The 26757-nt window shown below is 43.8% G+C and overlaps 1 protein-coding gene across 3 annotated transcripts in view; it reads right to left on the bottom strand.

Moving 5' to 3' along the window:
• The window catches only part of SEC16B (SEC16 homolog B, endoplasmic reticulum export factor), a 191264-nt gene that overhangs the window by 41016 nt on the left and 123491 nt on the right, over window positions 1-26757 (bottom strand). For all 3 annotated transcript variants that reach the window (XM_073643359.1, XM_073643358.1, XM_073643357.1), the window contains 4 exons: window positions 10478-10594; window positions 5122-5223; window positions 4460-4556; window positions 13-92 (listed from right to left, as the gene is read on the bottom strand). In XM_073643359.1, the coding sequence (XP_073499460.1) occupies window positions 13-92; window positions 4460-4556; window positions 5122-5223; window positions 10478-10594 (396 nt within the window). The remainder of the gene's footprint in view (window positions 1-12; window positions 93-4459; window positions 4557-5121; window positions 5224-10477; window positions 10595-26757) is intronic.

Raw genomic sequence — 26757 nt, 5'->3', positions numbered from 1 at the left:
CTGGTACCTTACCATGCTCTCTTGCTGACCCTGCTTCTCTGATGACACTGAACTCCTTCTCATCTTCTGCAGATCTTCAGTTTCTTTAATTCCTATGGTAGAATGTATTATACAAAGGATCGGTGACTTCGCTTTGATTTGAGGGCATCACTGCTTTCAAGAGATGGTAGTTTGTGAACACTGTGTCATTATTTCATTCCCAGTGGGATTAAGGAGTTTCAAGGAGTCAAATCAAACCCTTTACAAGTCGACATCAAGCCTGGAAATCTGGAGCATGTGCCAGAATCCTTCTTTAATCAACCTATGTCAAATTATTAATCTATGCGCACAGGATCCAAGCAGAAATCCACAAGTGATTCATTATAGGAGCTAATGATGGTGCTGCTCTCAGCTCCATGCCTTTGCGGTCCACCTTTTAATTCTCACTTTACAGGTTGATAAATATCATTTCTTACTTCGCTTCTGCATTTTGCTAAGTGTAGACTTTGGTTTGTGGTCAATCAATAATTAAGAAGCCTGTAGTCTGTTTTTATGTGTATATCCATTGATAGATTGCTTGAGCAATACACTGGGGCAGCAGGATCAATGTACAGAAAAGGGCACGCGGGCGTTTATTTTACTGTGTTGATCCATTTTCTGTCCTCTTCACCGTGATAAACATAAATTGCTAGCCAACATTTATGCCCGCTGACTCAAAGCAGTATTTATTTTTTTTATTTTTTAGAAAAACAGCTCTTTGTATTGTGTACTGCTTATAAATAATCTAAGACATTCTTCTGACTGCATTAAAATGAGAATATCTTATGGATAGCAAGACACATTGGTGCAACGGTGAGATATAATGTCCTTTTATATAATAAATTATTATGTCATAGGGACTGTGTTACTAAATACGCTCTATGGACCAAAGTATAGAGACACTTGCACTTTACACTTACAGAAGCTTTTATGACCTTCCACTCTAAATCCATAGGTATTAATATGGAGTTAGTTCTCTTCTTAACAGCTACAACAGCTTCTGACGTTTTGGGAAGGCTTTATACAAGATTTTGGAGGTGTCTGTGAGAATTTTTGCCCATTCATCTAGGAGAGCATTTGTGAGGTCAGACACAGACGTTGGTGGAGGGGACCTGGTTCACAATCTCCATTCTAATCTCCATTCTAATTCATGCCAAATATTTTATATGGGGTTGAGATCCAGGCTCTGTACGGCCGATCATGTTCTTCCCCACCAACCTCCCCCAACTATGTCTTTATGGAACTTCTGCATGGAGCACAGTCATGGGGAACTGAAAAGGGCCTTCCCCAAACTGTTCCCACAAAGTTGGAAGCTACAATTGTCCAAAATGTCTGGTATGCTGAAGTATTAAGATTTCAATTCACTGGAACTAAGAAGCCTAGACTGCCCCCTGGAAAACAAGTCCATAGCATTATCCCTCCTCCACCAAACTTTATGCTTGGCATAAAGCAGTCAGGCAGGTAATGTTCTCCTGATATTTTCTACACCCAGACTTGTCCATAAAACTGCTAGATAGAGAAGCTTGATTCATCACGCCATAAAACATGTTTCCAGTGCTTCAGAGTCCAGTAGTGCTGTCTTTACACCACTGTGTTCGATGCTTTGGCATTGTGTTTGGTGATGTAAAGCTTTTATGCACCTGATCAGCCTTGGAAACATATGCCATGAAGTTCCTCTCACACAGATGATGTGCTGACGTAAATGCTAGAGGAGGTTTGGACTCTGCAGTCAGTAGAGCGTTGGTGACTTTTGTGCACTATGCTCCTCAGCACTCGGCAACCCTGCTTGATAACTTCACATGATCTTCACTTTGGGAATGAGTTGACGCAGTTCCTAAATGCTTCCACTTTCACGATAACTTGTTACAACAGTGATGTCCTATTACAGGACCACGCTTGAATCCAGTGAGATTTTTAGAACCACTCTTTCACAAATGTGTATAAAAGCTGACTGCATGGCAAGGGGCTGGAAATAATACACCTGTTGGAATTGTTATTATTATTTAATAGCCTTTGGCTCAATCTGGAGCCATATCTGGTACAAGCCTAGATAGGTTCTTCTCCAGTCTTCTCCAGTGCTTTTTCTCTTCGTATGATGTGTCCAAAGTAAGTAAGTCATAGTGTAGCGCCGGCGTCCCTGCCCTCTGCTAGGCAGGGACGCTGTTCCCCTCACCTCTCTGCTCCGTGCCCGGCGTCCTCCTCCCGCTCTGCTGGCAGCGCGCGCTCCTTCCCGGCCACTGTGCTTAGGGCGCGCGCGCGCGCTCTCCCTCCCTCTTAAAGGGGCCGCGCGCGCCGTCCTAAGGAGTCCCCGGCCAATGGCCGGAGGACTTCACCATATATAAGGCACCTCCTCCAAAATGGAGGTGCCCGAGCAATGTTGTTGCACTGTTCACTACTCTGCTTCAGCCCTCAGGTCCCGTTGCCAGTTACCTGCCAGATTCCTGCCAGCTTGCTGTCTTATTCCTGCCTGATATTCTGCTACCTGCCTGCTAGCCTGAGGTCCGACGGTCTGCCTTACAACTCCTGTCAGTCTGTCTAAGGACCAGCTTGCCCGCTCACCTGGGAGCGCACATCAGCTACCTGCCTGCTTGTCTGAGGTCCGACGGTCTGCCTTCCAACTCCTGTCAGTCTGTCTATGGACCAGCTTGCCCGCTCACCTGGGAGCGCACATCTGCTACCTGCCTGCTAGCCAACCTGGAGGCTCCGCCGTCACGTGCTGTGACCATCTGCCTGTCCAGTGACTCCTGCCCGCTCACCTGGGAGCGCTCATCTGCTGCCTGTCTGCTAGCCTACCTGGAGGCTCTGCCGTCACGTGCTGTGACCACCCGCCTGTCCAGAGACTTCTGCCCGCTCACCTGGGAGCGCTCATCTGCCGCCTGTCTGTTGGTCTTCCTGAAGGCTCCGCCGTCACATGCTGTGACCACCCGTTTATCCAGAGACTCTCGCCTGCTCACCTGGGAGCTCACGTCTACCATCAGCCGCCACAGGTCGTACCAACCCTTTACCCAGAGACTGCCCCGGTCACTTGCCGTGACCATCTGCCCGTTCATCCAGAGACTGCCCCGGTCACTTGCCGTGACCATCTGCCCGTTCATCCAGAGACTGCCCTGGTCACTTGCCGTGACCATCTGCCCGTTCATCCAGAGACTGCCCCGGTCACTTGCCGTGACCATCTGCCCGTTCATCCAGAGACTGCCCCAGTCACTTGCCGTGATCTCCTGCCCGTTCTTCCAGAGACTGTCCCGGTCACCTGCTGTGACTGCCTGCCTGGTCGCCACCCGCTCCCTTACAAGGACCGCCCCCTTGTATAGTAGCTCAGAGGTTCCGCCTCCCAGACCCGTTACACATAGCTTGGTGATCCTTGCTTCGAGTGACGTGTCGGGCTTCATTTGTTCCAAAACTGATTGTTTGTTCCTCTTGCCATCCATGCTATTTATTACATCCTTCTCCAGCACCACATTTCGAAGGCGTTGAGTCTTCTTTCGACTTGTTCCTTTATTATCCAGGTTTCCCATCCATATGTCACCATTGAAAAGACCAAACTATGTATGGAATTGACCTGAATTCAATGATCAAGAGGTGTCTCGATACTTTTGTCCACATAGTGTATGTCCCTAAAATTAATTTCACATTGTGTACACTAAGTAAAAATCATATACATATTTCTATAATGGGGCCCTATGGTGAACAGGTGTCATAGCTTCCATCAAGAGTTTGGATCATATACTTTGTGAAGCATATGCTGAACTATAGACATAAGTGAATTGTGTTCTTTACCTAAATTATGCAAAAATAAAAAAACAATTATGTTTGTTTATCAATAGTTAAAGGCAATGTCTCCAAAAGGCAAGCGTCACTGTCCAAGATAACACCTACTGCACCTGGTCTCTGGTTATTTACTGTTGGTTTGGGGAAAGAAGCCTTGTAGTGTTATCAGATAGATTTTTTCCATTCTCTTATACATGCACAAAAAGTAAAAGGTTGATTCGTATGATTCATATGGACACAGGCAAAGAAACTCCTCTTACAGAAGACTTGAAACAACTTCAGCCAATGCCAACAACACCGGATTAAGAGAGAAATTCTCATTCCTACTCTCTTCCACTCCAAGTATCACTCTTTAATACTTTCTATGAAATCTCTTATTCATTCTTTTCCAGGCACTACCATCTATTTATACAGATGAACAGCATTTATCACTTATCTACTGGTGGAATGCATTAAATTGGCATTAGTGGACTATAATATTATTGTCCATAGGATAGAATATGAAAGTCATGGAGAACCGGCACAACTACGATGAATCATCTACTACTGTATTTCCTTTGTACATTCTGTGATACTAATGTTTCGAAAGATATAAAATGTCTAAATGAAATGTTTATTTTTTTTAACTCAAGTTGGCATTTATTGAGGACATTAATAAAAAAATTACCCGTACCTGTGTAAAGTGAGTTACTGGTAGCTTTTGGTAATTGATAAGTTGATGTCGATGGAGGCGGTGGCTGGAACTTGTTAAGTCCTACTGAAGGGTGAGTCTAAGAATATAATTTAAGGTAAAGTTTAGCAACCATAAATTCTACTCACATTATGTCTGTCATATGCATTCGGTATTTACTGTGGGAGTACTTTGATATATACAATAAAATGTCCTTGGATTTCATTAACCATACATTTGCCAAAAGAGTTTCCCTTTGTGGTATGTTTGGCTGGCGCACGTTTGTATGCTTTTTTTTTTTTACTGCTTCTGTGCAGTTGATACTGAGAAGCAATGGCTCATTTACTTCAAAGGGTATTCCCATCTTGGCATTTTCAAAGGATATGCCATATATATCTGATATGTGAAAGTCCCACCTCAAGGACCTTTATGTATGTTGAGCTATGTCCCCTGTTTTTGTTACTCTCAAAAGTGAATAGTAAAAGAAATGCACATAAGAAGCCATCTTTTCATTTGCTCTTTTGCTGGATGGGGTGGCGGAGTCCACCTCATTGGGTGGGAAAGGAATCAAGAGAACCTCCTTTCTCGGCATAAATGCAAGTTCTAGATATTGAAGCCACAAGAATCTGATTTTTAAAGGGCACCGTATGTAATTATATTATTACCAGAGATGAAGGTTTTGGTGGAACTTGTGCTTCTCTTGGTGGGACTGCTGCATCTTTAGCTGGCTTGGACCGAAACCAATTAAACCATCCAAAAGAGGATCCCTGTATGAGAGAACAAGGCAAATCATAAATAAATGATTGAAAGCACAAGTTGGCTAACAACCCTCATGGCCAAAGCAAACAACCTGGCTCTCCTGGTTGCAACCAATTTGGGTAAAATTGTTTCTTTTCAGAAAATGTAGCGACAATGGGCCCCCATATTTCATAAGAAGGTATAGTGCAACTAAGACAGACCAGCCAACTTTCACCAGCAAGAGCAGAAGTCAAGGCTGGCATGAGAAGTATGAGAAGTAGTTGGCCACGTATGACCTTTTGGGTTTGGGGCAAAGGCAATAAAAAAACAACACGCTGTCTTTAAATTTCATTGGATAAGTAATTAGATTGTCTACATGTCTGATATTAGATTATTATATTATTATTATTATATTAGATCAACAGTCTAATGAAAGAAAGAAGCTCCATTTAAAGTGTTTACATCTGGCTGTCATTGTAGCAAAACAAAAACACTGATCAGTGGGGGCGCCTGGTTTTGGACCCCCACCGATCTGCTATTGATGACCTATTGTAACACTAATGCTGGTGCCCCTGCATGGTCTCTCTTCCTCCTCCACGCAGGAAGGCTGACATACTCACCGGCCACGCGGAGATCTCCCCGTCTCCTGGCATGTCTCCTGCTCCCTGCAAAAACTTCCCGGTGACGCGCCTAGTGCGTGCTCCCATGCTCTTAAAGAAGTAGCGCGCGCTTTAAAAATGCCCCCAGCCAATAGCTGGGAGGCATCTTGCAAATAAGGCACCCTCCCCAGTAGGGATGTGCCTGAGCAACCCTTGTGGTTTCTCTCCATTTCTTGTGTGTGCAACTGTATGTTGCCAGGACCCCCATTCCCGTTACCTTGATCCTGTTCCCGCATTACCATATAGTGTGTATGTTACCCTGAAGCTACTCCAGCGGTACCTGAACACTGAGGCTGCTCTGGCGGTGCTTGAACCCTGTAGTCACACCGGAGGTACCTGAACCCTGGAGCTGCATCGGCGGTACCTGAACCCTGAAGCCACACTTGCGGTACCTGAACCCTGAAGCTGCACCTGTCTGGTGATTCCGAATCGTACTATCTGAACTGGTTCTGAATCCTGTCTTGTCTGTGACTCCGACTCCAGTCCGTGTCAGCAGACCTGCCTAGGAGTGGTACCTGGCGGCTACCTGCAGCTCAAGCCTGACTCCACCATCCTGAGCTCCAGTGAAAACCAGGTAGCCACTTAGCTACGCCCCTCCTAAGTAAGCCCGGCCCCGTGGCACAGTGGGTCCATGTTCCACGCATGTGATAGACAGCATGACACCTATCCTGTAGACAGGTCATGAGATCCCTATGCCCGGACAACCTCTTTAAGATATAAAACCATTACCTTAAGAAAAAACGACATATCTTCCATCACACAGTGTCGTAATATGTACTAATATCTTTTTTAGTCGTAAATAATAGGCTGCACAGAGCTGACTACATTATGCCTCCTAGCATCCGCCATCGCCTGAATTCTTTAATAAGCATTTTCCAGCAGAATATGATATTAAAATCTTGTTAGCTCATTATAGTTCTGTCTCCACTCCAATGGACTGCTTTCCTGCTAAGCTGTATTTAAAGGCCCGGCTACTTGGGCAATTTCTAACGGCTCAATGTGATTAATCCTGTAACAGCAATCGCTCATTTTCTAACTATTATGTTAAGAACATGGGATTAGATGTATAAAAGTCTGATTGAATCACACTATGTTTTCTCAGCTATTAATCATGTGAGATTTAATGACATTGTTGAATATTGTCCAACTGGCCCCAGTCTACATGCTGGTCCGAACGTACAGTATCTCTCTTAAAAGACAGGTTTTAGTACACTCATACACTAACACCACTGTTTAAAGGGTTATGCCCAAGTCATATATTCATGGCTGTGATGGGAATATATGTCTATGTGAAATAACCAAAAGTCACTGGAATATTCCAAAATAGCCTACTAGTCTGTTTCCATAATCCCAGACACCACTGATAGCCACATACACACAGATATTCCCATCTCAGTCATTAACATGATTTAATATCATATTTTTTGAATGTCTAACACAAATCTAGGCCTTGTTGTTCGTAGCAACCAATCACAGTGCAGCTTTCATTTTAAAAGAGCAGTAAGACAAATGGAAACTGAGCTCTGATTGGTTGCTATGGGTAACAAAGACAGTTTTTCTGCTTTAATAGTTTTAATAAACGAGGCCCTTAACGCCACACCGAGATGCTAAAAAAAATGAAGATACAATACATTATTTAGATGAAGAGCGTATTTTACTAGCTATCAGTTAATATAACACAGACTTGGGTGACAGGTGGTCATTTACTTGCACAGCAAATGTTATATATGATGATTCTTTTGCAATCAATATTTAATGGGTAACTCACAATTCTGATAATAAAAACGTACAGATGCAAACTAACTTTATGAAAAGTCAACGCATGGTTCTCACACACAGTGCCCCCATCTCTTGTACCCAAGGCACCCTATTAAAGGGAACCTGTCACCAGTTTTTGAGTCTTTGCACAAATGCTACCACCTGTATCTGCTCCTGCGCTGAATTCCACAAAAGTGTCTATCATCTCCCGACTCCCCCTGTATAACCCCAAAAGTATCATTTTAATTGCTCTCGCACTGCATTTAAATGAGGATGGTCCAATCTGATGGGCATCCTCCATGCGGGGTCTGTGCCTCTTCTCTGCTCCTAATCACCGTCCTCCGGCTTTGATTGAAGAAGATGACGCATCCTGTATCATCCACATGGCGAAACGAGATTTTGCACTTGCGCCGTAGCCTCACAGGCCCGCGCAGGCGCACCTTGCTTTGCCCTACTGTGGACAAAGCAAAAAACATCACTGTGCAAGCGCCGAGCGACATCATTCCAGCTCCAACATACCGTGCTACTGGAAATGACCGGAATGATGTTGCTAAGTTCGTGCGCAGAGATGTTTTATGCTCTGCCCGTAGTAGGGCAGAGCAAAGTGCGCCTGCGCGGGCCTGCAAGGCTACTGCACAGGCACGAAATGTTGCTTCGCTATGTGGATGATGCAGGACACATCATCCACATCAATCAAAGCCGGATGACGGCGATTAGTAGCAGAGAGGAAGTACAGACAACGCAGGGAGGACGCTCACCGGAATGGACCATCCTCATTTAAATGCAGTGTGGGAGCAATTAAAATGGTCTTTTTGGGTTATCCAGGGGGAGTCAGGAGATGATAGACACATTTGTGGAATGCAACGCAGGAGCAGGTAAATGTGGTGACATTTGACCACTGGCTCAAAAACTGGTGACAGGTTCCCTTTAAAGTCTCTTATTGTTGATCCCTCATACTCTTGATAATGCCATAGTTTGTTTTCTCTATGTATCTGTTCTATCCATGAAAATTATTGTGAAAAAAAAAGTCTTATACATTTGGGGTCACTTTTATCTAACACTGATAGGCAATACACAACCTAAGATGAGTGAAGGAGAGGGTTAAGTTTGGTCTCCTAAAGATATTGCACCTTGAAATTATACTGCCTTCCCCTCAAAAATGAAAAAAAAAACCATCACCAGTAAATATACTGTAGGTAGTTTTCTTCTTTCCAAAAATTCTACTCAGATGTTTCCTAGTTTTATCAGTTTGTGATGAAAATGATTGCTTTTATAACCCAAGAAAAATGTAGAAGATTCATCTATGGTCAATTAACTGACGGACACGGACAGAAGAGGACCCCTGTGAAAAAACAATATATGGGCCCTTTCCAGTCCAATCCCACAATTCCATCTGTTTTGGAGATGGGAATGGGCCCCCTTACCTCTTGGACCCATGTGCAGTTGCACAGATTGCACCAATGATGTGTCTGCCCCTGGGTCAATGCAAACGAGGCCAGGGGTGTGTTGTTACATGATTTGGCTAAGTGCACACAGAGATTTTCAAGGAGTGTTTGGAACAGAAACTGAGTAGAAACTCTCCAAATCCTCCTCCAAAACTTTGAGTTTCTGCTCATTTTTGTGCTCCAAAAACTCAGCAAAAAGATTCAGTGCACATAGCTTTAAAGGGGTTGGCAGGTCTTAAACTACAAGTCTGCAGTCACTCTATGTGTCATATCGCGCACAGTGCTTGCTGTGATGATTCTACAGTGATGGCGCCAGGAGCGGCGGTCATATGACTGCAAGTATGCGATATGCATACTACCAGTCACATTCCATACACTCTACTCATGTTATTGCTGCAGCCAATCACTGGCCTCAACACTATTGAAGGCCGGTGATTGGCAGCAGTGGTCCTCCCGGCCACAATCCAAACACTTTACCCATGTTATTACTGCAGCCAATCACTGGCCTCAGCACCTCAGCACTATTGTGCTGTCCACCACTAAGGCCTATGATTGGCTGCAGTGGTCTTCCCGACCACATTTAAAACACTCTACCCATGTTATTGCTGCAGCCAATCACTGACATCAGTACTATTGTGCTGCCCACCACTAAAGCCAGTGACTGGCTGCAGTGGTCATGTGAATAGACTTGTGGCCACTGCAGAGCAGGTAAATAAAGTATAGCATGGATCAACAGATTGGTAGCACTAGAGCAGCAGGGAATTTACCAGGTACATTGTGTATTTTTATGTCATTTACTCCCTCAATTTCATTTCTAGCAACCACAGCAAACCCTAATAAAGCTGTTAATCCACCATCTTTCAAAGTGCGGCATAAAGATGCTGAATCAGAGAGTCAGGGAGTAGTGTGTCAGTTTTGGCACCAGAACTAATTTCCTAGCACAAAAAAAACAAAGATCACAAAAAAGCAATACATCTGTTGCTGCTATTTTATGCTAGTTTTTCAGTTCAAAGTCTTTGATTAATGATTCCCTATGAGCTTGTTTTGTATAAAAGCAGCAATTCCATTTAACAGAAAACAGTACAGATGAATTTAAAGATTTATCCAGCTCATATCTCCCCTCTCGGTGTTGATGCTTGCTTGTATTGTAATGTGCGCAAGGCTATTTAAAATTTAATCACAAGCACTATGCTATGTACAGAACAAAGACTAACTCCAGGGAAAACATAATCAATGTTAATTTAGCCTAAAGAAGAAGGCTAGCTAAAGGGAGTGAATGGAGGTACTAGAAGCATTAATTTACAGACTTCTATGAAGCCGTACCGTATACCGTGAAATGATCAAATAAGGAAGATGAAAAGGTGTATCTAATCTATATATCGAAAGGAATGTAGACTATTACAACAAGCTCCGCAGATTACCTTCGTATCTTCAGTCTTGTGTGTTTGAGCTTCATCACTAGATTTGTCCTCACCATCATCATCGTCCATTGAAACAGTTGAGGTTTCTGAGACTGTGCTAACCCTTCTTAACATATTCTATTGTATTAAAAAGAGAAAATAGTTATAAGAGGTATCGTAAAAATAGCAGCTAACATGAAGTATTTGATTTTGTGTCTGCATACCCTTTTAATTATATAAGCATGTAAAGGTATATAGGTTTATGACTCCGTCTATAACGAAATAACTATAAATATTGTCTTAATAATATCCAGTTCTCATGCAGGCACATAGGTCTCTATGGCTACAGACTACAAACAAACTCTTTGTAGTCTGATACTACATTTTCACTTTTAGTATGTTATAGCCAAACCCCACCTTATACTTTCTTAATACCTATGATGTGTATAGATGTCATAAGTCATTCATTATGTTTTATTAGAGGAAAGTGCCATCTTCTACACCATTTAAGAACCTTTGGATTCGCTTCAGCAGCAGCCGCTATAAACTTTAGGATATCTCCATGGCTCCAAATAACTTATTAATTCAAACACTGATAATGGAAAATACATAGAGAGGCAGTAGGAAAGAAATAATGAAGAGATGGATGGATGGATGGAAGGAAGAAAAGGAAAGTGAAGGGAAGGAAGGAAAAGGAAGGGAGGGAGGGAGGAAGGGAGTGAGGATGGAGAAAAGGAGGAAGGAAGGATGGAAGGGAGGAAGAGAAGGAAAAAGTAAGAAAGAAAGAAAGAAAGAAAGAGAGAAGAAAAGAAGGACTGCCTCAGTTTCTCAAGCTGAGATGGCATGCTGTGATAAGGAAGGGAGGAAGGAAGAAAGAGGGAGTGAGAAGGAAGAGAGGGAGAGGAGAAAAAAGAGGAAAGGAAGGAATAGGTGGAGAGAAAGAAAAGAGGAAAAAAGGATAAGAGGGAGAGAAGAAAATAAGGAAGGAATTTAGGAACGAAGAGAGGGAAGGATGGGAGGAAGTAAGGGCTGCTGCAGTTTCTCATACTGATACTGCATGCTGTGAGAAGGGTTGAGGAGCAACCAGTCACTTTAACTCAGAACACAGAGCCCAACTTTTCCAGAGCTCACTCACTTGTTAAAGCGAATGTATCACCAGGTAATGATATTTAGTTCAAGTTTTTATGTTAAATGTATCTTTAACAAAAAGTAAAATATTTTTTATTTGTTTTTGTGTTTTTTTTTTATTCAATTTTGTATTTAAAAAATAGAAATCTTACAATTTTCATTATGGCCACTGGGGCTTTTTCAGACTCTTACTTCCTGTTCTTTCAGGAAACAACACATGTACATGGCCACAATGGTTAAACCTTATCTACATTGTGGCCATGACCATATCTTTTGTATTGAAATGTCTAATGAGAGCCTGTGCAAAAGTCTTTGAGAAAGGATGGTAATAGGGTCAGCTGTGACATCACCTATTGTGATTGGTGGATATTAGTGATGAGCGAGTATGTCTCATTAACCCTTTCGGCAAGCCCGCTCGGGTGCTCACCGAGTATTTTGGCGTGCTCGGCATTTCTTTTATTGTCACCGCGGCGGCATGTGTCAAACAGGCAATCTCTGCATGTGTCACATCTGTCTAACAGCCGTGACACATGCCACTGCGGTGACAATAAAAGAAATGTCTCGCACGCCAAAATACTCGGCGAGCACCCGAACGTGCTCACCAAAAGGGTTAATGAGACATACTCACTCTTAACTAGTGGATATACACATGTGGTCAAAATTGTTGGTACCCCTCATTTAATGAAAGAAAAACCCACAATGGTCACATAATTAACTTGAATCTGACAAAAGTAATAATAAAATAAAAATCTATGAACAAATGAAAGTCAGACATTGCTTTTCAGCCCTGCTTCCACAGAATTTTTAAAAAGATTAAACTCATGAAATAGTCCTTGACAGAAATGATGGTACCCCTGAAAATAATGTGACAAAAGGGACATGTTAAATCAAGTTGTGTCCACTAATTAGCATCACAGGTGTCTACAATCTTGCAATCAGTCAGTGGGCCTGTATATAGGGCTACAGATACTCACTGTGCTGCTTGGTGACATGGTGTGTACCACACTCAACATGGACCAGAGGAAGCAAAGGAAAGAGTTGTCTCAGGAGATTAGAAAGAAAATTCTAGACAAGCATGTTTAAAGGTAAAGGTTATAAGACCATCTCCAAGCAGCTTCATGTTCCTGTGACTACAGTTGCACATATTATTCAGAAATTTAAGATCCATGGGACTGTAGCCAACCTCTCTGGACGTGGCCGCAGGAGGAAAATTGATGACAAATCAAAGAGATGGATAATACGAATGGTAACAAAACAGCCCAGGATAACTTCTAAAGAGATTAAAGGTGAACTTCAAGCTTAAGGAACATCAGTGTCAGATCGCACCATCCGTCGTCGTTTGATCCAAAGTGGACTTCATGGGAGACGACCAAGGAGAGCACCATTACTAAAAAAAAATCATAAAAAAGCCAGACTGGAATTTGCCAAACTACATGTTGACAAGCCACAAAGCTTTTGGGAGAATGTCCTATGGACAGATGAGACAAAAATAGAAGTTTTTGGCAAGGCACATCAGCTCTATGTTCACAGATGGAAAAATGAAGCATATCAAGAAAAAAAACACTGTCCCTACTGTGAAACATGGAGGAGGCTCTGTTATGTTCTGGGGCTGCTCTGCTGCATCTGGCACAGGGTGTCTTGAATCTGTGCAGGGTACAATGAAATCTCAAGACTATCAAGGGATTCTAGAGAGAAATGTGCTGCCCAGTACCAGAAAGCTTGGTCTCAGTCGCAGGTCATGGGTCTTGCAACAGGATAATGACCCAAAACACACTGCTAAAAACACCCAAAAAAGGCTAAGAGGAAAACATTGGACTATTCTGAAGTGGCCTTCTATGAGCCCTGACCTAAATCCTATTGAGCATCTTTGAAAAGAGCTGAAACATATTTTCTGGAAAAGGCAACCTTCAAACACGAGACAACTGGAGCAGTTTGCTCATGAGGAGTGGCCAAAATACCTGTCGAGAGGTGCAGAAGTCTCATTGACAGTTAAGGAATCATTTGATTGCAGTGATTGCCTCAAAAGGTTGTTCAACAAAATATTAAGTTAAGAGTACCATCATTTCTGTCCAGGCCTATTTCACGAGTTTAATTTTTTTTTAAATTCTGTGGAAGCAGGGTTGAAAAGCAATGTCTGACTTTCATTTGTTCATTTTCATAGATTTTTAATGTATTATTATTTTTGTCAGATTAAAGTTATTTCTGTGACCATTGTGGTTTTTTCTTTCATTATACGAGGGGTACCAACAATTTTGACCACGTGTGTGTGTGTATATATATATATATATATATATATATATATATATATATATATATATGTAACACAAAACCTGATTTAAAAAATATGTAAGTTTCTCATGCAACTTCTCTTTAAGCATGGAGAAATAAAAAGTCCAAAAATTAGCATGGAGATATACAATTTCCAAAAATATGTAGATTATACATAACCATTGGATAGATTTGGAAGTGTTTTTGAAAAAAGATAATTATGTTATTATAATCCTGGACAACTCCTTTCAGTTCTGAGACAGGAAGTCTATCTTTCTAGCAGGGAAAAGAAATACAGAAGACTCTGGGGCACTGATAAGTGAAGAATGAGCCATCTATTGTGTACTATTTCCAGGAATATTAGTGCAATTTCTCATTTGGTGTGCAGGTTAGCATGTGAAACCAAAACAAAAGAATAAGCTATGCTAGAAATCCTAAAACCGTACCGTGACTTTTTTTTAGAATGGAAGATTGCCAGGAAAATGATTCACATAACACATTTCCCAGAGTATTACTGTGATACTGACATTATCCATATTTCTAAAGCTATTATAATAAGAGTAATTAGTTGTCGATATTTTCTTTAAAGGACTGTTCAACCTTTAGATGTCATTAATATATTTTCTTGTAGATGCCTCTTGCAACCTTTACTCAATGCCTTCCACTATCTTTCCGCCTGCCTATTGTGTCTCTCAGTAATGTAATTACATTATCAGGCATAGGTATTTTCTTCCGTTTCCTTGGAACACAATGCCGTTGCTTCCAGATACTAAATTCGCGCCATGCCCAAATACGGTTAAAAATAAACTATTTTTTCTAAACTTTCATTCATATGGGTGTTTGTTTCTACGTTATTATGTTCTATCAATTTTAAAGAAAGATACAGAGAAAGTTTTCTATAAGTGTGCACATACGTAGAGACACAAAACGAATACAAACGCATACACACACACATAAATACAACCATTTGCATACAAACACAAACATATCCTACCCTTTAAATATAGTATAGTATATACAGGATTTTTTAGTTAAATGTTACCTATCATTTAAAAAAAAATGACATGATGTAATGACATATCAGTTTTGATTGAGGGAATCTGGGTGCGGAGATCTCCCCCTGATCATTAAAACGAAGAAGTGCTCAATTCTGTAGACTTTCTATGAATCTGTACACTGCTCACGACGCTCGGTAGGGAGAATTAAGCAAAAACAAAATGACGCAACAGTCACCAATGGCCACTTGGTTTTAGTGATGAATGCTTTAGGCTCACTTAGTGAGGTGGATTTGATAAGCCCCAGGTCCGGGTGGGCACACGGACCCACGGCGTTGATGTAGCAGACAGGCACGTGGAAAGTGAAAACTTGGCACAGAACAGGTGAAGTGGAGCAAAGCAAGACAGAATGCAACATGAATCGAGTCCAGCAGAAGTTTGTTTGTTCGCTGCAACCAATGGATAAAGGCAGAAATGGCAGAGCGAGGGTTAACCTGCTGAGCTGTAGGTATGAAGGATCAGAAAGTTGGAACACAAATGGTGTCCAAACATAGGATATTGGAGACTTAATACCAAGACACAGGTGTGTGTCTTAGTGGGCCTTAAATAGGCTCATAATGTCATGCAAGCATGCCGGGAAACTTGTGCAATCAACGTGGAGCACAGCAGAGGGCTGCGGCCATATGGGAAGGTGGTGAAGCCCTGCCAAGGCAGATGCATAACACAATGGTCTTAGCATCTCTCTATGACATTTTTTTTAAAATGATAGGTAACCTTTAATAGGGGAGTCCCAAGTTCAGAACCCACATTATTAATGTTTGTCCACACGGGATGGAAGTGCTATGAAGTTATTAGGGGGAAAGAAAATATCTATTGGTAATGGCAGAGAAAGGTTGTTTGAAACCGAAATGTTGCCACTGGGCCGAATAAAGGTCCGCACTTTTTTGCATTCATTTTCTGGAATGCTGTCTCTTGATTTATATTTCAATGTTAGTAATGGTATACGTTTTTAAAAGCTATTAACTGTGGTTATTGGATTTCTAAGAACCCAATGCCTGGGCAGCACGGTGGCTCAGTGGTTAGCACTGCAGCCTTGCAACGCAGGGGTCCTCCTGGATTCAAATCCCACCAAGGACAGCATCTGCAAGGAGTTTGTACGTTCTCCCCATGTTTGCGTTGGTTTCCTCTGGGTTCTCCGGTTTCCTCCAACACTCCAAAGACATAGTGATAGGGAATGTAGATTGTGAGCCCTAATGGGGACAGTGCCGATATTATCTGTGAAGCGCTGTGGAATTAATGGTGCTATAAAAGTGAGTAAAATAAGTAAATAAATAAACCCCAAACCAGCCGATATACTGTCAGCCCATTCCGCTAATATGTGTATCATGGCCTCCCGACTCTTCAATGACAGATGATGTCGGGGTAGAGAAGGATCCCGCCTGTTGAGTTTCAATGGGTGATCCCTTTTGTTCACCCAGGAGATAAGCCACCATCAGTCTGCCAGGGGCTCTCAGAAAACACTTGGCAAAGTTAAGTGAATGGGGAAGTTAAGAGGAATGGCTGTCAATTGAATGATCGTTCGACTAACAATTATCTAATGTGTATGAAAGGCTTTACTCTGTACTTGTTACATTTTTACTTATTACCGGAAATTGACTTTTAAAATTACTACCTCATTACTATCTTATATGTCTCATTCCTTTAGAATAAGTGATTAGTTCCTGTGTTTTACATTCTTATCAATGGCTAAGTATTTTCTCAAATGGTTTTATTTGTAATATCGACATGTACCGCTTTTTTTTTAAACAATGACCTGACCTTAATAGTCCCTGCTTTAAAAGCTCAATATAAAAGGCCATTATTTACACTGTAAAAACATTAAACCAAGTAATCACAGTCAATAAAACATTGGGGAAAACACAGCTCAGCAGATTCTTTATTGGTGCCTAGATAATACTGCTGCTTTAAAAGGTGTTGTCTATTTTGGACAATGCCTGATAAAAGGAGAATCATCCATTTCTTTGTGAACCAACTTAGCCAACCTGTAGTCAAAAACTCATATGAGAGTTTTCATTTAGAGACTAAAGGGCAACCCTTCAAAAGTGTCCCTATAGCCTGTCAGAAGAAGTGCTACATCAACTTAAATTTTAAGCTTTACGTCATATTTACCAACATTCGGAAATATTCTTCATGGAAATCTGGGAGTGTGGTGCGCGAATCATGGCATTGAAATTATTTTTATGAACACACTCATTTTACAGGCTACTCCCCTTTCCACATCCCCATTACCCACAAAATACCCCAATACATAGAAGATAGGAGGTATCCGAATGATTGATCTATCTGAGAGCTATCTCTACTAACCCGCCATACACAGGAATACTTAGCTTAGACAAGTGTTCCTGTGTTCTCTTTGAAAAAGTCGCTGCCAGACTCATCTGGCAACAGGTTATTTCCCTGCCAAACAAAAAGATTGATCAATGAAATGCCAAAAGCGGAATTTGTCTCTATAGTGACATCATCTGTCGATGTGAGTCAGGAGGGCAACATACACGTGAAATGATCTTCCGATCCACCAAAATCAAGTGTGTTCAACTGACTTTTATCTAATGTGTATGTGAACCTTAAATGTGTGTCTGGAAAACTGAAGCATCCCAACTTCAACCACAGTAGACCTTCAAGAAGCATCACTTCCCGGAAGCAGAATTTCTAAGATTTCCGTGCCACCCAAGAGACTCTATGATGAAATCCAAGAGCGCAATAGGGTCTTATCCAAGATAAATGATTGGCAAAGAAGTAACAGAACTGCTCATCTAATAGGGTCATGTGTGACACAACACCTAAAAAGCTTGGAATCCAGATGCTAAAGCTTCCTGGGGATATGTCAGAATTAGATGCTGGGATGGAAGTTTTTCTGCGCTCTCTGGAGTCACAACAAACCAGTAGTGGAATAAAAATGTAGGTTTATTGTCTACACGTTTCAGAATCCAAGACTCCTTCCTTAAGACAACCATATGTTGTTTCAGAGTCCACGACTCCTCCCTCAGGACAATCATATGTATGGTTTTCCTGAGGAAGGAGTCATTGGATTCTGAAATACGTAGACAATAAACCTACATTTTTATTCCACTTTGTCGTGACTCCAGAAAGTGCAGAAAAACTTCCATCCCAGCACCGAAGTGACTCGTGACCACTTTAAGGAGTCTTGGAGATTTCCTCTTTTTTCCAGAAGCCTGCTGGACAATCTACGAGAGTTAGCATACATGCTTTACATGCTGCTCAATGAACCCTAGTTATGCCTCCTTCAAAATAGTTGCAGCTGACTATGTACAACAAGTTGGGCTTGTTTCACGCCTTGTGAGAAGGCCCTGTGAATTTTACTAGTGCTGCATTCACACATCTGTGGGACATGTCCTAGTGCTGTCCATTTTTTTCTCGGGCAGCACAAGGACCCATTAAGTTTCATTGATCCATAGACACATCTAATTAAAAAATAGATGGATCAATGAGTCCAATTCGTGAGACTCACAATGCCCTAGTCTCATCCGTTTTGTGGACCATGCTTGGCTATTTACGAGTCTATGGGGATCCGTTCAACCCGGATGATACTTTGTACTTCAGATTTTTATCCAAGTTTCATATGTTTTTAACTGATACATTGGTAAGAGTCAATGGATAAAGAAAGTTCAGAGAGTCTACCTGCCTTAAGTGATAAAAACGGATGAGAAAAAAACAGATGCAGCTACAATAACACCTGAGAAAAATAAATTGGTTCTGTTTCTCTTGAATGGTAAAACTCAGATGTGTCAATCCAGCCTTTAGTCCTCAAACACCAAGACATGCAACAGCGCCATACATGTCTATGATGCCTTTTTAGATCTCCATATAACTCCAATATGTAATAACTAGATGGTGGCCCGATTCTAACGCGTCGGGTATTCTAAAATATGTATGCGGCCGACCGGGCGCAATTAGCAGAGCGGTGTTTAAATTTGGCGCCAAAATCGCTGATTGGTCGCGGCCGGCAACCGCGACCAATCAGCAAAGCGGTGTTTAAATTTGCCGGCAATATCGTTGGTTGGTCGCGGGCAGTGGCCGTGACCAATCAGCGAACCGTGTTAGTGAGGACAGGAGAGCGTGTTTAAATTTGGCGCCGGTGGCCGCAACCAATCAGCAGAGCATTGTTTAAATCTGGCACTAATCTCGCTGATTGGTCGCGGCTGGCGGCCGCGACCAATCAGCAAAGCGTTGTTTAAATTTTGCGCCAAAATCGCTGATTGGTCGCGGCCGGTGGCCTCGACTAATCAGCAGAGCGGTGTTTAAATTTGGCGCCAATCTTGCTGATTTGTCGCGGCCGGCCGGCAGCCGCGACCAATCAGCAGAGCGGTGTTTAAATTTGGCGCCAAAATTGCTGATTGGTCGCAGCCGGCGACCTCAACCAATCAGCAGAGCGTTGTTGAAATTTGGCGCCAATCTCGCTGATCGGTCGCGGCTGGCGGCCGCGACCAATCAGCAGAGCGTTGTTGAAATTTAGCGCCAGTCTCGCTGATTGGTCGCGGCTGGCCACCGTAACCAATCAGCAGAGCGTGGTTTAAATTTGGCGCCAATAATGGTGATTGGTCGCGGCCGGCGACCGCGACCAATCAGCAGAGCGGCGTTTAAATTTGCCGCCCATATCGCTGATTGGTCGCGGCCGGCCACCGCGACCAATCAGCAGAGCGGGGTTTAAATGTAGCGCCAATAATGCTGATTGGTCGCGGCCGGCGACCGCAACCAATCAGCAGAGCGGCGTTTAAATTTTCCGCCCATATCGCTGATTGGTCGCGGGCGTCGACCGCGACCAATCAGCGTCGTATTCGTGAGGACCGGGGAGCGGCGCTGCCTGTGTGGCTACTTCCGCTGCGAGAAGCCAGGAGATGAGCGGATGCTCGCAGCAGAAGCATCCCGACCGGCGGAGCCGCTCCCTGGTCCTCCGTTCACACTTGCCCTCCGGAGATCAGCGGGCCAAGCCGCTGATCTCCCAACGTTAGACGCATGGAGGTGAGCGGCGCCGCCTGTCGGGGTACTTGTGCTGCATCGCCGCTGACCTCCGTCCGGCAGATGAGCCGCTAACGGCCGCCATCTTTTTCTGAAATCCCGCATCGCTGATTGGCCGCGGCCGGACCAATGAGCGACGCGGGATTTCCTGGACAGACAGCGGCCGGACCAATCAGCGATGCGGGATTTCCTGGACAGACAGACAGAAAGACAGACAGACGGGATAAAACGATTATATATATAGACTAGATGGTGGTCCGATTCTAACGCATCGGGTATTCTAGAATAGGTATGCGGCTGACCGGGCGCAAGCAGCAGAGCGGTGTTTACATTTGGCGCCAAAATCGCTGATTAGTCGAGGCCGGCAACCGCGACCAATCAGCAAAGCGGTGTTAAAATTTGACACCTATATCGCAGCTTGGTCACGGCCGGCGGTCGCGACTAATCAGCAGAGCGGGATTTAAATTTGGCGCCAATAATGCTGATTGGTCGCGGCCAGCGAACGCGACCCATCAGCAGAGCGGGGTTTAAATTTGGCGGCAATAATGCTGATTGTTTGCGGCCGGCGGTCGCGACCAATCAGCAGAGCGGTATTTAAATTTGGCGCCAATAATGGTGATTGGTCACGGCTGCGACCAATCAGCAGAGCGGTGTTTAAATTTGTCGCCAATAATGCTGGTTATTCGTGACCGGTAACCGCGACCAATGAGCAGAGCGGTGTTTAAATATGGCGCCAATATCGCTGATTGGTCGCGGCCGGCCACCGCGACCAATCAGCGAAGCGGTGTTTAAATTTGGCGCCAATATCGCTGATTGGTCACGGCCGGTGGTTGCGACTAATCAGCAGAGCGAGGTTTAAATTTGGCGCCAATACTGATTGGTCGCGGCCGGCCACCGCGACCAATCAGCAGAGCGGGGTTTACATTTGGCGCCAAAATCACTGATTGGTCACGCCTGGTGGTTGCGACCAATCAGCTGAGCGGGGTTTAAATTTTGCGCCAATACTGCTGATTGTTCGTGGCCGGCGACCGCGACCAATCAGCAGAGCATTGTTTAAATTTGGCGCCAATCTCGCTGATTGGTCGAGTCTGCCGTCCGCGACCAATCAGCAGAGCGTTGTTTAAATTTGGCGCCAATCTCGCTGATTGGTCGCGGCTGGCGTCCGCGACCAATCAGCAGAGCGTTGTTTAAATTTTGCGCCAAAATCGCTGATTGGTCGCGGTTGGCGGTAGCGACCAATCAGCAGAGCGGTGTTTCAATTTGCCACCAAAATCGCTGATTGGTCGCGGCTGGCGGCAGCGACCAATCAGCAGAGTGGGGTTTAAATTTGCCGCCCATATCGATGATTGGTCGGGGCCGGCGGCCGCAACCAATCAGCGTCGTATTAGTGAGGACCGGGGAGCGGCACTGCCTGTGCGGGTACTTCCGCTGTGAGCAGCTGGGAGATGAGCGGCTGCTCGCAGCAGAAGCATCCCGACCGGCGGCGCCGCTCCTCGGTCCTCCGTTCACACTTGCCGTCGGGAGATCATAGCGCTGTTTAAATTAGGCGCCAATCTCGCTGATTGGTCGCGGTCGGCTGGCGGCCGCAACCAATCAGCAGAGCGTTGTTTAAATTTGGTGCCAATCTTGCTGATTGGTCGCGGCTGCCGTCCGCGACCAATCAGCAGAGAGTTGTTTAAATTTTGCGCCAATCTCGCTGATTGGTCGCGGCTGGAGTCCGCGACCAATCAGCAGAGCGTTGTTAAAATTTGGCGTCAAGCTCGCTGATTGGTCGCGGCTGGCGTCCGCGACCAATCAGCACAGCAGTGTTTAAATGTGGCGGCAAGATCGGTGATTGGTCGCGGCCGCTATTTAAATGTAGCGCCCAAATCGGTGATTGGTCGCGGGCAGCGGCCGCGACCAATCAGCAGAACGGTGTTTAACTTTAGCGCCAAGATCACTGATTGGTCGCGGGCGGAGAGCGCGACCAATCAGCGAATCGTATTGGTGAGGACCGGGGAGCACTGCTGCCTTTGCGGATACTTCCGCTGCGAGAAGCCGGGACATGAGCGATGCACGCAGCAGAAGTATCCCGACCCGCAGCGCCACTCCCCGGTCCTCCCTTGACACGCTAGCCGCTGATGTCCCCACAGTATCCGCATGGTGTTACAAAGGTCCGGACATTTGTGTTAAAAATCGCTGATTGGTCACTGGCGCTGCCCGCGACCAATCACCGATTTGGGCGCTAAATTTAAATATCGGCCGCGACCAATCACCGATTTTGGCGCCACATTTAAATAGTGTCCGTGACCAATCAGTACAGCGGTGTTTAAATGTGGAGCCAAGATCGGTGATTGGTCGCTGCCGATATTTAAATTTGGCGCCCAAATCGGTGATTGGTCGCGGGCAGCGTCCGCGACCAATCAGCACAGTAGTGTTTAACTTTTGCGGCAAGATCAGTGATTGGTCGCGGGCCAAGACCACGACCAATCACCGATTTGGGTGCAACATTTAAATAGCGTCCGCGACCAATCAGCACAGCGGTGTTTAAATGTGGAGCCAAGATCGGTGATTGGTCGCGGCCGATATTTAAATGTGGCGCCCAAATCGGTGATTGGTCGCGGGCAGCGTCCGCGACCAATCAGCACAGCGGTGTTTAACTTTTGCGGTAAGATCAGTGATTGGTCGGGTCCGAAGACCGCGACCAATCATCGAATCGTCTTGGTAAGGACCGGGGAGCGGCGCTGCCTGTGCGGGTATTTCCGCTGCGAGAACCCAGGACATGAGCGGGCGCTCGCAGCAGAAGTATCCCGACCCGCAGCGCCGCTCTCCGGTCCTCCCTTCCGCATGGAGGTCAGCGACGCCGGCGGTCCTTCCCCTGCTACCGGACGGGAGATGAGCGCCCCCGCCGCTCATCTCCCGGCTGCATCTCCGTCCCGCAGATGGGTCCGGCGGTCGAGGTCCTTCTGCTGGTACCGGCCGGGAGATGAGCGCCTCGCTCCTGTCATCTCCCGGCTGCATCGCCGCTGAGCTCCGTCCCGCAGAAGAGCCGCTAACGGCCGCCATCTTTTTTCAGAAATCTCGTGCCGCTGATTGGCCGCTGCCGGACCAATGAGCGATGCGGGATTTCCAGGACAGACAGACAGACAGACAGACGGGATAAGACGATTATATATATTAGATATTGTGTCATACAGAAGCCCAATATGGTGATACAGAGTTTTTCTTGCATTTGCTGTAATACTTTAAGTTCTAAGTGTTGGATAACTCTGTTTTGTTTGCTTTTAAATTATCCAGGTCATGGCTACATCTATTACCCAGCATAACAATCGCACAAATTAGCACTGCCCAAGTCTTTAGGCTGAAGGTTATATAAAGTGAGCGTTTTGTTTCTTCTTACATTTCTTTTGAATTAAGAGTAGATTACAGAAATGCACGCACATATGACCCTTCTCTTGTTTGTTGGTTTGGCCTTCAACCATTGTTTTTGTATTTCAGTCTGATAATTTCTAGCATACAGATGTACTGTACATTCAACAAGTGCTGAGCTGAAGTGGTAATGGATGTCATTAAAACTTTAGATAATAGTAGAATGAATAGATCCATTAAAGTTTAAAAAACTCTAAAATAACAGTAAACTGGTGCTTAAACCAGCCACAATAATAAATCCAAGGGCACATCCACACATAACTATTCTGTCGCAGTTTTTGTCATTGCTTTCATAAAGCTGTAGTGTTTTACTCAGAAGTTAATAAAATTGCACCACAAAATTAAAAAACTGCCATGTATGAAAAAGCCCTACACCTGTGTTCACATGATATAGAATTCCTGATACAGTATTTTTAATGCTCAGGTTCAAACTGAAAAATATCTTTCATAAAATTGCATGACTTATCAAAAAACTGCATAAAATCTGCATTTAAATTCACATAAATTCAAATACAGCCAAAAGCTGATGTCACATATTGCAGCAAAAGTGCGCTGTTTGCCACAATTTTTTTTAAATTGAATTGTGAATTCTGAATTGTGAACACAGTCAAAACTGAAATTATCTCCACTGGTTCAATACACTATGAATACAGTGGAGCATACAGTATATTACCACCAGTCACATGTTCAAATAAGGAACAAAGGACTCTTGTTCTCGTGATTGGTAGTATTAACAAAAAATATTTCAAAAAAAATATTTGGAACATACTATACAGTGGGGAAAAAAAAGTATTTAGTCAGCCACCAATTGTGCAAGTTCTCCCACTTAAAAAGATGAGAGAGGCCTGTAATTGACATCATAGGTAGACCTCAACTATAAGAGGCAAAATGAGAAAACAAATCCTGAAAATCACATTGTCTGATTTGGAAAGAAATTTTTTTCAAATTTTGGTGGAAAATAAGTATTTGGTCACCTACAAAAGTTCATCTCAATACTTTGTTATATATCCTTTGTTGGCAATGACAGAGGTCAAAGTTTTCTGTAATTCTTCACAAGGTTGGCACACACTGTTGCTGGTATGTTGGCCCATTCCTCCATGCAGATCTCCTCTAGAGCAGTGATGTTTTGGGGCTGTCGCTGGGCAACACAGACTTTCAACTCCCTCCAAAGGTTTTCTATAGGGTTTAGATCTGGAGACTGGCTAGGCCACTTCAGGACCTTGATATGCTTCTTACAACGCCACTCCTTCGTTGCCCTGGCGGTGTGCTTGGGATCACTGTCATGCTGAAAGACCCAGCCACGTTTCATCTTCAATGCCCTTGCTGATGGAAGGAGGTTTGCACTCAAAATCTCACGATACATGGCCCTCATTCATTCTTTCATGTACACGGATCAGTCCTCCTGGTCCCTTGGGAGAGAAACAGCCCCAAAGCATGATGTTGCCACCCCCATGCTTCACAGTAGGTATGGTGTTCTTTGGATGCAACTCAGCATTCTTTCTCCGCCAAACATGACGAGTTGTGTTTCTACCAAACAGTTCTACTTTGGTTTCATCTGACCATATGACATTTTCCTAATACTCTTCTGAATCATCCAAATGCTCTCTAGCAAACTTCAGAAGGGCCCGGACATGTAATGGCTTAAGCAGGGGGACAAGTCTGGCACTGCAGGATCTGAGTCCCTGGCGGCGTAGTGTGTTACTGATGATAGCCTGTGTAACATTGGTCCCAGCTCTCTGCAGGTAATTCACTAGGTCCCCCCATGTGGTTCTGGGATTTTTGCTCACCGTTCTTTAGATCATTTTGACCCCACGGGGTGAGATGTTGTGCAGAGCCCCAAATCTAGGGAGATTATCAGTGGTCTTGTATGTCTTCCATTTTCTAATTATTGCTCCCACAGTTGATCTCTTCACACCAAGCTGCTTGCCTATTACAGATTCAATCTTCCCAGCCTGGCGCAGGGCTACAATTTTGTCTCTGGTGTCCTTCGACAGCTCTTTGGTCTTCACCATAGTGGAGTTTGGAGTGTGACTGTTTCAGTTTGCGGACAGGTGTCTTTGATACTGATAACAAATTCAAACAGGTGCCAGTACTACAGGTAATGAGTGGAGGACAGAGGAGACTCTTAAAGAAGTTACAGGTCTGTGAGAGCCAGAAATCTTGCTTGTTTGTAATTGACCAAATACTTATTTTCCACCAAAATTTGAAAAAAATGTATTTCCATATCAGACAATGTGATTTTCAGGATTAGTTTTCTCAATTTGTCTCTCATAGTTGAGGTCTACCTATGATGTCAATTACAGGCCTCTCTCATCTTTTTAAGCGGGAGAACTTGAACAATTGGTGGCTGACTAAATACTTTTTTCCCCACTGTATGTCAATGAAATTAAAAAGATTCAGTTTGCAATTGTCATTACTTCATTCATTTTCATCCCCCAGATATGCAGTTTGATCCATGTTTATGATTTTTCTCTTGTGGGAGTTTCTCTCTCAGTAATATAGGCTTGATGTGGGTCTGCGAGTATCCAGTGTACTGCTGTCTTCACTTGCTTTCAAGTATCAGCACAGCTCCAAAACTGCACTCACTTCCTTTCCTGTCTTTTCCTCATTATGTATGATTGTTTCCTCTGCCCTCCCTGAGATACTCTCTCCTCTCTCCACTGCAGATCTGTGTACAACCCCCTCCTCCTCCCTCTTGCTATATATTGCTGAAAGAAGGGAGATGGAAGCAAAGAGAGCTGAAACAGGAGAATGTGCTCCGAGGGATTTGAAAGATTTTTGCAAAAGCACATTCAGATGTTTGAACATTTTTAATAAAAACTATGAAGAAAATTGCTTGCATTTAAATTTATGAAGCAAATAATTTAAAAATTCTGTGAAAATCTGTATATAACTTTCCATTACGAAAAAATAAACTTTAATGGGTTATTTTTCACTTGTACAACTCTTATTTCTTCGCTCTATTAGGTTGTTTAAATATCATAGAAGGAAGTAGTGGCCACTATAGGTTCAATGAGCAGCCGATGGCAACTTTGACGGATTGCCTGGGATCTAAACTTCCGGGTCCGATCAGCCGATCAATAGGCTATGCTAAAGAAACAAGAAGAAAAAACCAGCACCAAAATTCAAATTATGCTAGTACTGACATGTCTTGTAGAACAGCATAACCAACACCGATAATACGGGATCACGGGTGCCCACCAGAAAAACAGTCCAATCATGGGATGTCCAAGAGAAGAGAAAAGGTGGCACTCACTGTACCTTCAAAAGTCCTTTATTCAGTCATGTTTAAAACATGATGGACAGAGAATGATGTGAACAATTGTTGGACAGTGGCTGTTTCGCGCCTCTTGTGCTTCAATGGGACTAGTTGAAGCTCAGGAGGCGCGAAACCGCCGTTGTCCAACAATTGTTCACATCATTCTCCCGCCATCATGTTTTAAACATGACTGAATAAAGGACTTA

Source organism: Phyllobates terribilis, unplaced genomic scaffold (genome assembly GCF_046119375.1).
Source record: "Phyllobates terribilis strain yellow unplaced genomic scaffold, ASM4611937v1 Scaffold_8__6_contigs__length_399053987, whole genome shotgun sequence".
Taxonomy (NCBI): domain Eukaryota; kingdom Metazoa; phylum Chordata; class Amphibia; order Anura; family Dendrobatidae; genus Phyllobates; species Phyllobates terribilis.
The sequence above is the reverse complement of the archived record's forward strand: the minus strand, read 5'-3'. Positions and strand labels throughout refer to the sequence as shown.